At 39.8% G+C, this 15,989-nt stretch overlaps 1 protein-coding gene across 1 annotated transcript in view; it reads right to left on the bottom strand.

The window, feature by feature from the left end:
• PCSK2 (proprotein convertase subtilisin/kexin type 2) overlaps positions 1-15,989 on the bottom strand; it is a 269,668-nt gene that overhangs the window by 53,480 nt on the left and 200,199 nt on the right. The window contains 1 exon segment of the mRNA NM_001131407.1: positions 1,537-1,625. Coding sequence (NP_001124879.1) covers positions 1,537-1,625 — 89 coding nt within the window.

The raw sequence follows: 15,989 nt of genomic DNA, 5'->3' as shown, positions 1-15,989 counted from the left end.
AACTAAGACAGCAGGAGAATTAGATACATTTGATGAGCACTCAATGCTCAGATGTTTTCAGAGTGCAAATAGTAAGAGAAGAGGAAAAAAGGAAAAGAAGGAGATAGAAAAAGAAGCTCCCAGGAACCTCCAGAAAGCTGTGAGCTCCCCCTAACTCATTTATCTTTTGCAGGTGGTCATTTTACTTTGTTCCAAAAACCAGTTACCTTGGGTGTGTGAATAAGAAATTCAGGTTTGAATTTTTCAGTTGCTTCCAGTTCTGTCCTGTGAGTAGAGAAACCTCCTCCCTTAGATTCAATCCCAGGTCTGAGCCTGGCTTATAAAATATTAACCAAGTGATATTCTTTCCCCTGAGCTCATAATGGCTCCTGACATTTTAGTGCCAGCATTTTGGATGCGCACAAAGTAAATAGAGCTGAAACCCAGGGGCTAAGCCTCCTCTATTTACATTTTAGAAACTCCAGATGTATTCTTTTGTGACATTCAGCACCCAGTTCAGGCAAGCCTCTTAGCAAACAGTGTTGAAAAGAGGTTAATAGTGGGTTTGTATAGGTTACTTTTGCTTTATTTAGTTCCATGGAAATGGGGTGTCAGCAGAAAGTAGGTTTATGGTTCCATTAAATTGCCAGGAAAAGAAAATATCAGGACAGTTGTAAACAAAAAAAGAAAAGAAAAAAGAAAAACAAGGTTGGGTGACTCAGACTGAATAAATTAAGAACCAATTTGATGCAAAACTTGGAACAAGACTGGAGCCCCTCCATTCTCAGACATCTCGTTGAAAGCTTATGAATCTCTCAGTCTCTGTCTCTGTCTGTCTCTCTCTCTCTCTTTTTTTTTTTTCTGAGAGGGGAGGGATGTTGGTTTCTAAATTTCCAGTGACTTGCCACTCATTTCTAAAGGCTCCAAAAAGAGGAAGTTGTTAAATATCCTACCCAGTGAAATGTAAGAAAAAGGTTCTAGGTAGAATTTCTCTTTTTGAAGATGAGTTCCATTGTGCAAAACATTTTGAAGAGCTCTGAGCATGTTTACAAATAATTTATACACACCACCTTGTATTCTATAGTCTATATTTGAGACTCATTAAAATGTTATTGACACTGACACAGAAGAGTAGTGACTGACAATTCTATTTATATAAAGTTCAAAAACCGGCAATAACCATTTTTTTTTGCTGTTAAAAAACAAGATCATGCTTATTCTTGGGTGTCTGAGTAGTAACTGGAAGGGGACATGAAGGGCTTTGGGGTGCTGGTTACGTTTTGTTTCCTGATCACTGTATGGGTATGACCAGTTTGGGAAAAGTCATTAGCTTATTTATGATTTGTTAACTTTTTTGAATTTATATTATGCTTAAATTAAAAATTTAAAACTGTATTGATATTGCTATGCAGGTTAAAAGAAAAAAAATTTTTTCACTTGTGCCAAATCTGTGGATCTTAGCTTTTCTGCACCAGTGGGATTTTTTGCTGGGCCATGGTCAGCCTCGAGATCAGTGTGATACCTAGTGGGGGCCTCTGCTTGGCAGGGATGGCTTACCTGCAACCTTGGAGTTGTATGCTACTCCAACTCCACAGATATTGTTGTTGGCAGCAGCAGAAACTTCTCCTGCACATCGGGTCCCGTGGCTTTGGAAAAACATAAAGACACATTAGATACGCAGTGAAACAAATTTGGCTACATCTCTCATGGGCTCAAAATTCTCTTTGGAACAAAAATGAAATCTGCATATCATATACAAGTAAACCCTGTGTCACTGAAGAGGTCAGCCCTTGTGTTAAAGTTCTGTGAAGACTTAAAGTGCTGAGCAAACCATTATCTACCTGTCTTTTAGTTTTCTGTAAAGCGCCCCATTTTGGGGTGGTTTGTAAAGCTGCAATAGAGAAATAAAACAAGTATAAACTGAATCACTCAGACGGCTGTGTTTTCAGACCCAAACAGCATTCAAGATGCAAAAGATTCCAATGGTACAAATCATCTGGAACTACCAGATCCGACCATGAAAAGTCCACTTTATTTACATTTATTTCTTCGTTTATTTTTTTTTTTTGAGACAGAGTCTCCTCGGTCACCCAGGCTGGAGTGCAGTGGTGCAATCTTGGCTTACTGCAGCTTCGACTTCCTGGGCTCAGGTGATTCTCTTGCCTCAGCCTCTTGAGTAGCTGGGACCACAGGTGTGTGCACCACGCCTGGCTAATTTTTTGTATTTTTTGTAGAGAAGGGGGTTTCCCATGTTGCGCAGGCTGATCTCAAACTCCTGGGCTCAAGCGATCCTCCCGTCTAAGCCTCCCACATTGCTGGGATTACAGCTGTGAGCTGCTGCGCCTGGCTAGAAAAGTCCATTTTAATGATGGGTGGAAGAGCTACTGAATCAAACAGGCACATTCCCAGGTCTGCTGGGACAGTGCGAGTATGCCCTGCGGAATGCACAAGGTCTTTCCATTCACTGTTCAAACTGTGGCAAGCAATCAGGAAACGTGGAAATGTGGCTGAAGGGGTTCATTGCCTACATATCCCCAGGAATTTTCCATTTCTGCAGCATCAACTAGTGCACTGTCTGGGACACCCTCTTGGGGCAAGGAAAGCTATCACACCAGCCCTTAGAAAAAAATCACATCCAAGGGTTGAAACACACACACACACACACACACACACACACACACACACACACACACACATTTTCTTTCTCTATATGAGTCAGAATAAATCCTGCCTCCATAAAGGCTACATATTTCATGCCTCAAAATTCTCTTTGGAACAAGAATGAAATCCGCCTATCGTGTACCCAGATATGTAAACCCAGTGTCACTACAGAGGTCGGCCCTTGTGTTAAACCTGTCCCTGTCCTAAAACAGTTCACCAAAGGCTGGAGGACAAGTGCATGCGAACCAGCTTGAACAAAGTAAAGATATTAAATAAGTCTTCTGTATCCTTAATTATGGCCCTCAAGCGGGGGAGAGGAATGCCATGGGCTCTCCAGAGGAACATATGGAAAGAAACATTTCATTGCTAAATTAGGCGACACTAATTAGCAATCAGCCATAAATAGAGGTTTCTTACCATTGTTCCTAACACCAAGCCTTCTCACAACCCTGGGCTTTTGAATCTGGACTTCTCTTGTCATTTATTTTGACTGAAAGAATGTGGCAGAAGTGATGAGCCTGGGCCTCAGGAGACCATGTGGCTTTTCTGCTTTCTCTTGCCACCCTGTCTAGGCTCCATGTGAGCAAGCCCAGGCTAGCCTATTGGATGATGAAAGACACATAACCTGTCATGCCTGACACCCCAGCCAACAGTAATCCATCGACATGTGAGTGAGGTCATCCTAAACCGATCAGCCCCCAGCAACTTGCCAGCTGACCAGGGAGACAAGGGTGAGCTCAGCCAAGACAAGCCTAGCCTGGTCCAGATCAATAGAACTTTCCAGCCAACCTATAGACTTGGGAGCAATAATCAATGCTTATTGTTTCAAGCTACTGAGTTCTGGAATAATTTGTTATGCAGCATTATCATGACAGTAGATTACTGATACAATGAATGAACAAGGCTAGAGGGACACCATGGCTCACGTGTGGGGAGTCAGGGTTCACACCTGGACTGTCACGGTGACTGTATTGGGGCTTTTGTGAATAGCCTGTATTGAGGGGCTGCTGGGGTGTCCAAACGAAAACCTGAGGCCCTGTGCCCAACCCTGTGGATTTCCTGAGAGAAAGAACAGGCACACCATTTCCATCCACACTGCTGGCTTTTGCACCAGAGTGATTTGATCATCTCACTTAGCTTTTCCAGCCAAAAGCATGTATTTATATATGTACTACACTTAGGGAATAGTGTTAGATATATCCCACAATGTGAATAAAACAACCTCTTTTACCAACACCTACTATGAGATGGGCCCTGTGCTGAGAGTGTTACATGTATTATTCTATTAAATCCTTACAACAGCCTATTATTATCCCCGTTTTAAAGATAAGAAAACTGAAGCTTAGATAGATGTGAAGTCACTTCTCAAATAGGAGGCAGGACAAGAATTCAAACTCAGGTCTGCTGCTTCCAAAGCCCTGCTCTTAACCATGATTTTAACTATCATGTAATCCTATCAGAAACATGCAGACTAAAATTGTAATGGTTAATTTCACTTGTCAATATGGCTGGGCCACGAGGTATCCAGATATTTTGTCAGACATTATTCTAGGTGTTTCTGCAAGGGTATTTTGGATGAGACTCACATTTCAATTTGTGGACATTGACTAGAGCAGCTTGTCCTCCATAATGTGTGTGGGCCTCATCCAATCACTTGAAGGTTTAAGTAGACAAAAGATCTGGCCTCCTCTGAGAAGAGAGAATTCTCTGGAAGACTGTCTTTGTACTTCACCTGTAACGTTGGATCTTCCTGGTTCTATAGTAGGCTACCTTCGGACTCAAGCTGGACCATTGGCTCTCAGGATCTCCAGCCTGCTGGCTTACCCTGCAGATTTTGGACTTGCCAGTCTCCAGACTTAGGTGAGCCAATTCCTTATAATGAACCTCTTTTTATATGCATACACATCCTACTTGTTCTGTTCTCTGGAGAACCATGACTAAAACAAGAAGTAACCAAGTAATTAAGTCTGCTTTTGGTGGTTTCTTAGTTCAGTCATTTGCTAATACCCATATTAGTCTGTTTTCACACTGCTATGAAGAAATACCAGAGACTGGGTAATTTATAAAGGAAAGAGGTTTAATTGACTCACAGTTCAGCATTGCTTGGGAGGCCTTAGGAAACTTACAATCATGGTGGAAGGCACCTCTTCACAGGGTGGCAGGAAGGAGAAAATGAGTGCCAGCAGGGGAAATGCCAGATGCTTATAAAACCGTCAGATCTTGTGAGACTCACTCATTATCATGAGAACAGCATGGGGGAAACTGACCCCATGATTCAATTACCTCCACTGGTCTTGCCCTTGACACGTGGGGATTATGGCGATTACAATTCGAGGTGAGATTTCGGTGGGGACACAGAGTCAAACCATATCACCATTCACCTAGGTATTCTGGTACAGTATTGTCTCTCACTCTGTAACATGGTTTTTGTTGGTGGCAGAAAATGGTAAATGGTCACCAGTCATTCTCTTTTCTCCCCAGGCTGCAGTAAGGCTCCCATCCTCCCTTGCACTTGTATGTTACGACTGAGTTACGGCAAATACGTGAGCAGATGGGTAAATGCTATTTGTAAACCTGGCCCATAAAAATTACCCTTGGGCAATTAGTCATGCTCTTTCCCCTCAAGTAGTTTGATGCAAAAAAGCCCAGGAACATTGGAAACCTATGCCAAAGATGAAAGGAGTCTGCATCCCCCAATGACTGCTTAGAGGAGAGCTGCTCCACCAGGAACACAGAGATGGACTGGTGGGTGAGTGATAAATACAGTTTTTTTGGTGCTAAGCCACTAAGCCACTAATATTTCAGGGCCAAGATTTATTTGTTACAGCTACTAGGATAACCTGAACTAGCACATTTTATTTTTTTATTTTATTTTATTTTATTTATTATTATTATTATTATTATTATTATACTTTAGGCTCTATGGTACATGTGCGCAACGTGCAGGTAAGTTACATATGTATACATGTGCCATGCTGGTGCGCTGCACCCACCAACTCGTCATCTAGCATTAGGTATATCTCCCAATGCTATCCCTCCCCCCTCCCCCCACCCCACAACAGTCCCCGAAGTGTGATGTTCCCCTTCCTGTGTCCATGTGTTCTCATTGTTCAATTCCCACCTATGAGTGAGAATATGCGGTGTTTGGTTTTTTGTTCTTGCGATAGTTTACTGAGAATGATGATTTCCAATTTCATCCATGTCCCTACAAAGGACATGAACTCATCATTTTTTATGGCTGCATAGTATTCCATGGTGTATATGTGCCACATTTTCTTAATCCAGTCTATCATTGTTGGACATTTGGGTTGGTTCCAAGTCTTTGCTATTGTGAATAATGCCGCAATAAACATACGTGTGCATGTGTCTTTATAGCAGCATGATTTATAGTCCTTTGGGTATATACCCAGTAATGGGATGGCTGGGTCAAATGGAATTTCTAGTTCGAGATCCCTGAGGAATCGCCACACTGACTTCCACAAGGGTTGAACTAGTTTACAGTCCCACCAACAGTGTAAAAGTGTTCCTATTTCTCCACATCCTCTCCAGCACCTGTTGTTTCCTGACTTTTTAATGATTGCCATTCTAACTGGTGTGAGATGGTATCTCATTGTGGTTTTGATTTGCATTTCTCTGATGGCCAGTGATGGTGAGCATTTTTTCATGTGTTTTTTTCCTGCATAAATGTCTTCTTTTGAGAAGTGTCTGTTCATGTCCTTCGCCCACTTTTTGATGGGGTTGTTTTTTTTTTTCTTGTAAATTTGTTTGAGTTCATTGTAGATTCTGGATATTAGCCCTTTGTCAGATGAATAGGTTGCGAAAATTTTCTCCCATTTTGTAGGTTGCCTGTTCACTCTGATGGTAGTTTCCTTTGCTGTGCAGAAGCTCTTGAGTTTAATTAGATCCCATTTGTCAATTTTGGCTTTTGTTGCCATTGCTTTTGGTGTTTTAGACATGAAGTCCTTGCCCATGCCTATGTCCTGAATGGTATTGCCTAGGTTTTCTTCTAGGGTTTTTATGGTTTTAGGTCTAACATTTAAGTCTTTAATCCATCTTGAATTGATTTTTGTATAAGGTGTAAGGAAGGGATCTTATTCCTATTGATTATTCCTATAATTTTATTAGATGCTACTCGATAAACTGTTTTGGAAGGATAAATTCTAATAATAAGTGACATAAACTAATTTGAAGGATCCCACAAAAAGAGATTTTGGGTGACAAAGATCAGTACAAAGCAGTCTTTGATGAACAGAAAAAAAATGGCTGCCTTGTCTCGTGGTCGAATTCCCCTGCCCTCTCACTAGGTGTGTGCAGGGTGCATGATGGACTTTTGGCATTCGTTTATTTAATGCACACTTTGAGACTGGTGTGTAGAAGTGGGTCTTTTAATGGTGAATGGGCCTGTCTGACACTTTGGGGTTTCCATTGTGGCTCAGGCTTATTATTCAAATATGTAAAATTATGAAATATTTTAAAAATATGGACAATTTCAGTGAATAGTATGATGACTCTCATATAGCCACCATCCAAGTCTATCAAAGCCAAACATTTTTCATACTTTGGATTATTTTTAGAAAAACATAACTTTTTATAGGCTGGGTGTGGTGGCTAACTCCTGTAATCCCAGCACTTTGGGAGGCCAAGGTGGGCGTATTGCTTGAGGTCAGGAGTTCAAGACCAGCCTGGAAACCTGTCTCCACTAAAAATACAAAAAAACTAGCCAGGCATGGTGGCCTGTGTCTGTAGTTCTAGCTACTCAGGAGGCTGAGACATGAGAATTGTTTGAACCTAGGAGTTGGAGGTTGCAGTGTGCCAAGATTACACCACTGCACTCCAGCCTGGGTGATAGAATGAGACTGTCTCAAACAGAAAAAAAAAGGCTAGGCACTGTGGCTCACACCTGTAATCCCAGCACTTTGGGAGGCTGAGGTGGGTAGATCACGAGGTCAGGAGTTCGAGACCAGCCTGACCAACATGGTGAAACCCCGTCTCTACTAAAAATACAAAAATTAGCCAGGCATGGTGGCACGTGTCTGTAATCCCAGCTACTCAGGAGGCTGAGGCAGGAGAATCGCATGAACCAGAGAAGCAGAGGTTGCAGTGAGCTGAGACGGAGCCACTGCACTCCAGCCTGGGCAACAGAGAGAGACTCTGTCTCAAAAAACAAAAAACAACCCCCCCCCCCAAAGAAACAACATAAATCTTTACAGATACAATTGAGGCCCTCTCTGATGCCATTCCTTTCCCTCTTTGCTTCCTCAGAGGTAACAACTGTACGAAGTTTGCTGTTCAGAATGTTTTTATGAACTTATAATCAGGTATGCATAAGCATATATGCCACTCTTTGCATGTTTCAAACTCTATATAAAAATTTCCTAGTATATGATCTACGTAAAATTGGCTTTATTTGCTACAATTTCTGAAGTTAACTTGTGAATTCTGGTTCATCCATTTTTAGTGCTGTGTAGTAGTCCATTTATAAATATGCTGTGATTTATTTATTTATACTTCTAATGATAGGTATTTAATTTGCTTGCAATTTGCTTGCTATTACAAATAATTTGAAAAGAAACATTCTTGTTTATTATTTCCATGTACACATAAGGAAGAGTTTCTCTGAGGTCTTCTTGTAGGATTTAAAACAGTACAAAACATATGGCTATGTACTACCTCCTTCAAGGTGTGAGCAATCCTGTTGCTCAATTCTTTTCAACATTGATCACTGTCGAATGTTACCATTTTTGCTAGTCCAGTTGGTGTGAAATGGTATGTTATTGTTTCATTTTGCATTTCCTCATCACTAGCAAGGTAATCTTTTCATAGGCTATTTGGCTTAGATTTTCTTTTCTGTGAATTGCCTGTTAATAACCTTGGCCCATTTCTTCTATAAGTGTATTTATTTATTTTTCATTGATTTGTGGCTGTTCTTTACAAATTTTGTATATTAAGCCTTTTTTCCATAATATTTGCTGCACATCTTCTAGTCTGTGGCTTGTCTTCCAAATTTATTTATTGTGGCTTTTTTTTGAACAAAAGTGTTTAATTTTAATGATGTAGCCAGCTTTATCAATCGTTCATTTTTCCATGTGGTTTAGTGGCTTGTTTAAGAAATCCGTCCCTAATTTACATTCTGTAGAGAATCCTCTGCCCTTTCCAGATCTTTTTCCAATCCTGAAGAGATTAGCTGAGAGTCTAGCACCTTTTAAAGGTCTGAACAGGAATCACCTGTCATCTATTGCCTCTAAGAGTGGCCACTTAGGAGATTTCATCTACATAAAAAGAACCCCGGCCTCCACAAACCCTTATCTTAACCCAGACACACCTTTCTATTGATTCCAGGTCTTTAGGTAATAACTCTTTCAACCAATTGCCAATCAGAAAATCTTTGAATCTACCTATAACCTGGAAGCCCCTGCTTCAAGATGTCCTGCCTTTCCAGACCAAGCCAATGTCTACTTCACATGTATTGATTAATGTCTTAGGTCTCCCTAAAACATATAAAAATCAAGCTCTAACTCAATCACCTTGGGCACCTGTTCTCAGGACCTCCTGAGGCTGTGTCATGGGTCATGACCCTTAACCTTGGCAAAATAAACTTCTAAATCAACTGGGGAAAAAAGGAAAGAAATCAATCCCTATGTCATGATCATAAAGATGTTTTTATTTTTTCCTAAAAGATATATATCCATTTAGGTCTTTTATTCTCCTGGAATTTATTTATGCTCAGTATGTGGTGTGGGTGCCTATTTCTCCCCATGTGCATAGTTATCACATTTATTGAATACCTTCACTCCATCCTTTCCTTATCGTTTTTATTGCTATCTTAATCATATATTAGGATTCCTTTTATGTGGCATCTGTTTTTGCACTCTCTGTTCTGTTTCTTGATCTTTTTGTCTCTCTCTATGCTAACCCTACAATCTCATATTATTACGGATGTGTAATGTTTTGGTATCTAGTCGGCAAAGCTTCCCATCTTGCTGTTGTTCTGTTGTTGTTGAACTTCTACCTCATCTTCTTCTTCTTTATCTTCATTCTCTTCCTCTTTTTTCTCCTTTTTTCCTCCTCCTTATTTGTCTTCTTCTATTTTGGCCACTTGTTTTTCCATATCAATTTTAAAACAATTTTGTCTAGTTCCACTGAATAATCTATTGAAACTTTAATTGAAATTGCAATGATTAATATATTAATTTGATATGATATCTTTATATTGTTCCATCTTCTTATCCATGAACTTAGTATGCCACTGTATTTATTTAGGACTCCTTTATGTCTTTTGTAAATTTTATAATTTTCTTCTTAATGATCTCACACCTTTTCTTAGATTTATAACTATTTGATTGGCTATGAAATGTAGCATAGTGTTGAATTAAAGAGATGATAGGGAGAACCCACATCTTGTTCCAGACTTAGAGAATGCTATCAAAGCTTCACCATGAAGAATAATGTTTGCTGTAGGTTTTTGATAAACAGGCTGTTATCTTCAATTCAATAATTATATCCTCAAGTGCATCCAGGCTAGATTTTATCCCATTTATTGAGATTTTATTCCACAGGCTGTATTTTTCAGCTGCAATTGGTTCTTTTCATGTCCATGCTTTTGTTTTTGCCTATGTTTCCACCATCATTTAGTTTTCTTTAAAATAGATGTCATCCATGCATTTATCACTCTGAACAAACTAAAAATAACTTATTATAAAGTCTTTTTCAAGACTGCTTCATAGAACTGATTTCATATAGTACAAATTAATATCCTGATTTTTAGTTTTTTTAGGTGTATTTTTTCAGATATTTTGGAATATTGGATTTTAGGATAATTTTGATGTGAAGATTTTTTTCCTCTTTTTTTTTTTTTTACCTCTCTTCCTTTCCTGGCTACTGGTCCTATGGTTGTTTCAATTGACTCCTTAGTTCTGTTTCTGACAGCCAGTTTCTACAACAGTGTTTCAAGGATCTGCATTCACAGAGATAAGGAGATAAGACAGATTAGTCAGCAAGCCAGTGTGCAACTTGGCTAAGTTCATGCACATGAGGCTGTCTTTGTCTTCTGGTCTCCAGTCTCTCTGCATCTACAGATTCTTAGACAACAGAAGACCCATGGTGGCCAGCTGCAGTCTTTTCACCCTTGGCTTTGGAGAAAGAAGCTCTAGTGTTAGACATATTAGAACTGAAATGCAGAGACTTCTTGGCTAGTTTGGCATCGACCACGTTTGCTGGCTAATGTCCAATGAGCTCTACAGGGTAAGACTTTGGGGTTTCAAGAGCCTACTTGATAGAATAGATGAGAAATGAATAGCTCAGGCAGAATAGGTTAGAATAGGTGATAGGTGAGAATGAGCAAAACTGCCTCTGGGGAAGTCCCTGAGTCTGCTGGCAAGCACCCATTGCTTTCTGGAGAAGTGAGCAGACTCCTCATCCTTCTGAGGCCAGATGCTAGACATTTCAATTTTCCTAATAGATCAACTTTGTCTCATGCATATAAGGTATCTTTGGCTATAACTCCTTTTTCAATCAGCAATGCAGAAACACAGGCACTAGAATCTTGACAGAAAGTTTAACCTTGAGCTGACTGTTATCCAGTTTCTGTCAAAAGCTTAAATGAGAGAGCAGATGTCTGAGAAAGGTGGGTGAACGGCGGAGCCATCCATTTACTCCTGTAGCATAAATTCTCCTACTTTTCTTTGTCATTGAATAATCTTTGACTTAGCTCCTGTAGAAATCTCTTTGCTGCATTTCACAACTCTATTGGTTGCCGGTTAGGGAGTGCTTATCATGTGCCATGCTCTGTACCAAGCACTCTATACCTGTCTTGAATCCCTAGTACAAGCCTTCAAGGTGGGAGCTTTAGACCCTGTTTATAGATAAGGGAACTGATTCAGGGATCACTCATTCCATACCAGCCAATTAACATAATACTACATTTGTCTACATAATGTGCTATATTTCTCTCTCTTAAGAAAAGAGTTATTGCTGTCTGAGGACCATAAAATCTCTATATGGCATGTACACATTAGCTTACAAAGTAGAATTAATTACACCCAAATATAGGTCTTTCTTTTACAATCTTTATAATTTTCTCCATAACCCCTAAAATCTATATTACATCTACTCCTTTTAGGAAAAATTTAAATAATAAATTTGTTATTATTATTTATTACTTAATTTAAATAATATAAATTTAGGAAAAATTTAAATAATAAATACTTTTCTAATCCAGGTAGGGGACTAGAAATTAAAAAATTAAATGCTGTTGGATTTCACTGTGCTCTGGTTTGGATGCAGAAAGGGTTGGTTACAAGCAGTAACCTTTGAGCTAATATCGACTGATGAGGTAGTCTTAAAGCTCACATGAAAAAGACTATGTCTTTGAAAACAGTTTGCATTTTATTATCCAGGAGGTGTTTCAGAATTAGTTCATAAAGACATAAGGGAAAGATGTTCATCTACTCCCAAACCATTAAGTATCACTAGGGTAAGGTATCAGCTTACATCAGTGTGAAAATAGCCAACCAGAGAGGGCCTTTTTTCTCACACTTTTTTGTGGCCTGTTGCTTGGGGTTCTTCAGAATGACGTATGACTTTTAATAAGAAAATAAAAGTTAATCCCAGAAAACCTTTCTTATTTGAAGATTTAACTAATGCTATCAATCACATTGGCTCACAAAGAGATAAATGTTCTTCAGCCTCCATTTATCCATCTTCCTTCCCTCCATTTTGTTTGCTTAAGTAATAAATATCTTCTCTCTTCCTGAATTTATAGTAAACTTTTTGCAGCCAAGAATTGCATCTAACCCAGAATCTCTCACTGTTTATGGTTTAATAGATAGAGTATGCTGCATCCCCTGACGCTTCATAAATATCGTCAATGGCAGGGATGACATTTCAGTGGTGAATGCCTGTCAAAGAAATGCTATGCAAGAGAGATTTTTATGGACAACAGCACAGTAATGGAATACAGATCTGCAATGCATCACCAAACATTGACCTAAAATGAGCAGGGCTGCAAGATTATTGACAAAACGTGGGCTGCAGACCTTGAGAGCCGCAGGCAGCTTGAAAATGGACAGATGTCGAGGCCACTCAACATCTTGGCATGGTTGAAAATGTATGCCACTTATTCATCAACCAGCCAGTCAATATTTTTTGAGTGCCAACAAGGAAAAAAATGTGATGCTAAATCCTGATATCTCCCAGCAAATCAGTTATATCTGTTTTGCACATTACTGATGCTCATTAAATGTGTATTTTCTACCTTTTTGGAATTTGAGTTACTATTATTATTATTTTGTTTGGTCAAATGTATTTTGCTCATTGCAAGCTAAGAGAAAATTAAACTCTTTTTGAAAATGTCTTAACTGTGTTTCAAGTACATCCCTGGAGCTCAGATACTGCATGTAATTATTAAATGGGTCACAGTAGAATAAATACACTTGCTCTGCTTAAACAGGAATAATCCAACAAAAGCAAATCAAGCACAAGGCAAGCTATTCTAATATACACATTCCCTAAAAGCAGTTCTGCATATGTATGAAGTTTGTTTTCCTAAAGCACCCTTGGCTTGGAGTTTAATAAAGGAAAACAATGAGTAAGTGCAGAGGGTATGAGATGATGGTTTAAAGTGTCAGGAAAACCTAAGAGAGATGTGTTGCTATTGAACTCAGTCTCCCAACCAAGGGGAACATTTTACTTCTTTGAGTGTCCCCTATAGTGTATTTTATTTTCTACTTTCACAGCAGTGAGAATCTCGTGCTGGACAGCCACTGCCTTTTCCTGTGAAGCAATTGCTCCTGCATTGTAACTAGCCTTTGTGGCAGTCAGTGTGGCTGGAATAGTTAATAGCAACAAGCCTATCGCTGCTCAGCATGTCAGCCCTATACTGGAGTTTCAGGGCATGCTGACACCAGCCTTTCTCAAGAGCCCCAAGTCTGCTGAACAGAGATGGGGCATCGGATTTGGTGCCTACGCCCAGAAAACACCTGAAGAACCTGTGGGATGCCTTGGTGTCTGCACAGCTGGTGGGAGGCTCACGCTGGGTCCTGTGCCAGCCAGCAACAAGTGCCAGGCTCCAGGCTATTGGGGCTTCTGAGAGTAGCAGCATTATCTTGAGTGTAATGAGAGAATGAGCCTCATCTATGCCCCTGGCCCAGTTTCTGACCCAACCACAGAATTTATTTCTTTCTCCTAGCAACTTTTTCAACCCTTTTATGCTCCACCTCACTTGCGGATCCTTCTTAGAATGCTACCTCCTGCACCAGCCTCCAAATCCCACAGCAGTTATCCAGACCACCTCCTGAACATATCCTGCACCTCTCCGCCAGCCTATCTTTGTCCAGATTATATCCTTGCCCTGGGATACATTCGTTCCCTACTCCCAACTCTACCTATTGCCGTAGATAAAATCCTAGACCAATGACCCACTGGCATCAAATCCTGCCTCCACTTCTTATTAGCCCTGTAACCTTGCACAAGTAACTTAACCTCTCTGTGCCTCAGTTTCCAAAATAGGGAAAATCATAATACCTGTTTCAGAGGGTTATTACGAGAATTAGTTGAATGAATACATGAAAAACACAGAACAGTGCCTTAAATACAGTAACTGTTCAACTTGCATTAGCTGTCCTTGTGTTATTTTAGTCTGGGCTACAATTTTGCATTGTAGTAACTTGGGCATCTGTTGCCCAATCATTTGACATTGCAAGCTCCTTGGAAGCTTGCACACCAAAATAGTTTCATGATACCAAACTGAAGTCCTAGTTCTGTTATTACCTCTTTTTATGCCCTATGCTAGTTAAATTTACTTCTTGTTATTAGAAAAAAATCAAAAACATACAAAAATAGAGTAAAATCCCATGTACTCATCACAGAGCTTTAACAATGATGAACTCATAACCAATTTTATTGCCTCTATACTCCAATCATTCTCTTCCCTCCTGCCTCAAGCCATAAGTAATATTGAAGAAAACATCAGGCATAATATCATTTCATCCCAGAGGGGTTTTTAAATAAACATATCCTACACTCATGGAAGGGACGCCTTGTTCAAATTCTCCTTCACTCAAGCAGGAATCATCTCCAGGATAATGGTGATGTTTTGAACTAAGGATTTTCCTGATGCTGTGGACTGGATCTTCACCTCACCAGCCTCCCATAATCATTTACAATGGCAGTTATGTTTGAAAGTAGTTGCGATTTGAGTGGTGGCATCATCCAGTCTTTGTAATAACAAGCCATAGTGGGGGAGGATCTTTGAAAATGACTTGATAATTGAAAAGAATCCATTTACTGGTCAAAGTGGACACTCTGTCTTAGTCATTGGCTCCCTAAGGCATGGGGATCATGCTTGCCTGAGTCACTATGACTGTGTCTTGGGTAATTGGACACTTGGGAATTCTTACCGCTGACAATGATGAGTTTTATTGCCCTAAGCACTAATTAGTCCTAATTGGAGGTTTTTAGCTGGTTTAAAATTGTACTTTTGAGAACAAGTTTGCAAATGAAATATTTAAGAGGGAAGACATTTCCTTAGTGTTTTTAGTTTTTTTTTTAAATTTTCTTTTTTTTATACTTTAAGTTCTAGGGTACACGTGCACAACGTGCAGGTTTGTTACGTAGGTATACATGTGCCATGTTGATTTGCTGCACCCATCAACTTGTCATTTACATGAGGTATTTCTCCTAATGCTAAACCTCCCCCAGTCCCCCACCCCCCACCGACAGGCCCTGGTGTGTGATGTTCCCCGCCCTGTGTCCAAGTGTTCTCATTGTTCAATTCCCACCTATGAGTGAGAACATGCAGTGTTTGGTTTTCTGTCCTTGTGATGGTGTGCTGAGAATGATGATTTCCAGCTTCATCCATGTCCCTGCAGAGGACATGAACTCATCCTTTTTTATGGCTGCATAGTATTCTATGATGTATATGTGCCACATTTTCTTAATCCAGTCTATCATTGATGGATATTTGGGTTGGTTCCAAGTCTTTGCTATTGTCAATAGTGCCACAATAAACATATGTGTGCATGTGTCTCTATAGTAGCATGATTTATGATCTTTTGGGTATATACCCAGTAATTGGATTGCAGGGTCAAATGATATTTCTAGTTCTAGATCCTTGAGGAATCACCATACTGTCTTCCACAATGGTTGAAACAATTTACACTCCCACCAACAGTGTAAAAGCGTTCCTGTTTCTCCACATCCTCTCCAGCATTTGTTGTTTCCTGACTTTTTAATGATCACCATTCTAACTGGTGTGAGATGGTATCTCATTGTGGTTTTGATTTGCATTTCTCTGATGACCAGTGATGATGAGCAGTTTTTCATGTGTCTATTGGCTGCATAAATGTCTTCTT

This window comes from Pongo abelii, chromosome 21, assembly GCF_028885655.2.
Source record: "Pongo abelii isolate AG06213 chromosome 21, NHGRI_mPonAbe1-v2.0_pri, whole genome shotgun sequence".
Classification (NCBI taxonomy): Eukaryota; Metazoa; Chordata; class Mammalia; order Primates; family Hominidae; genus Pongo; species Pongo abelii.
This window is presented reverse-complemented; position numbering and strand designations above follow the sequence as displayed.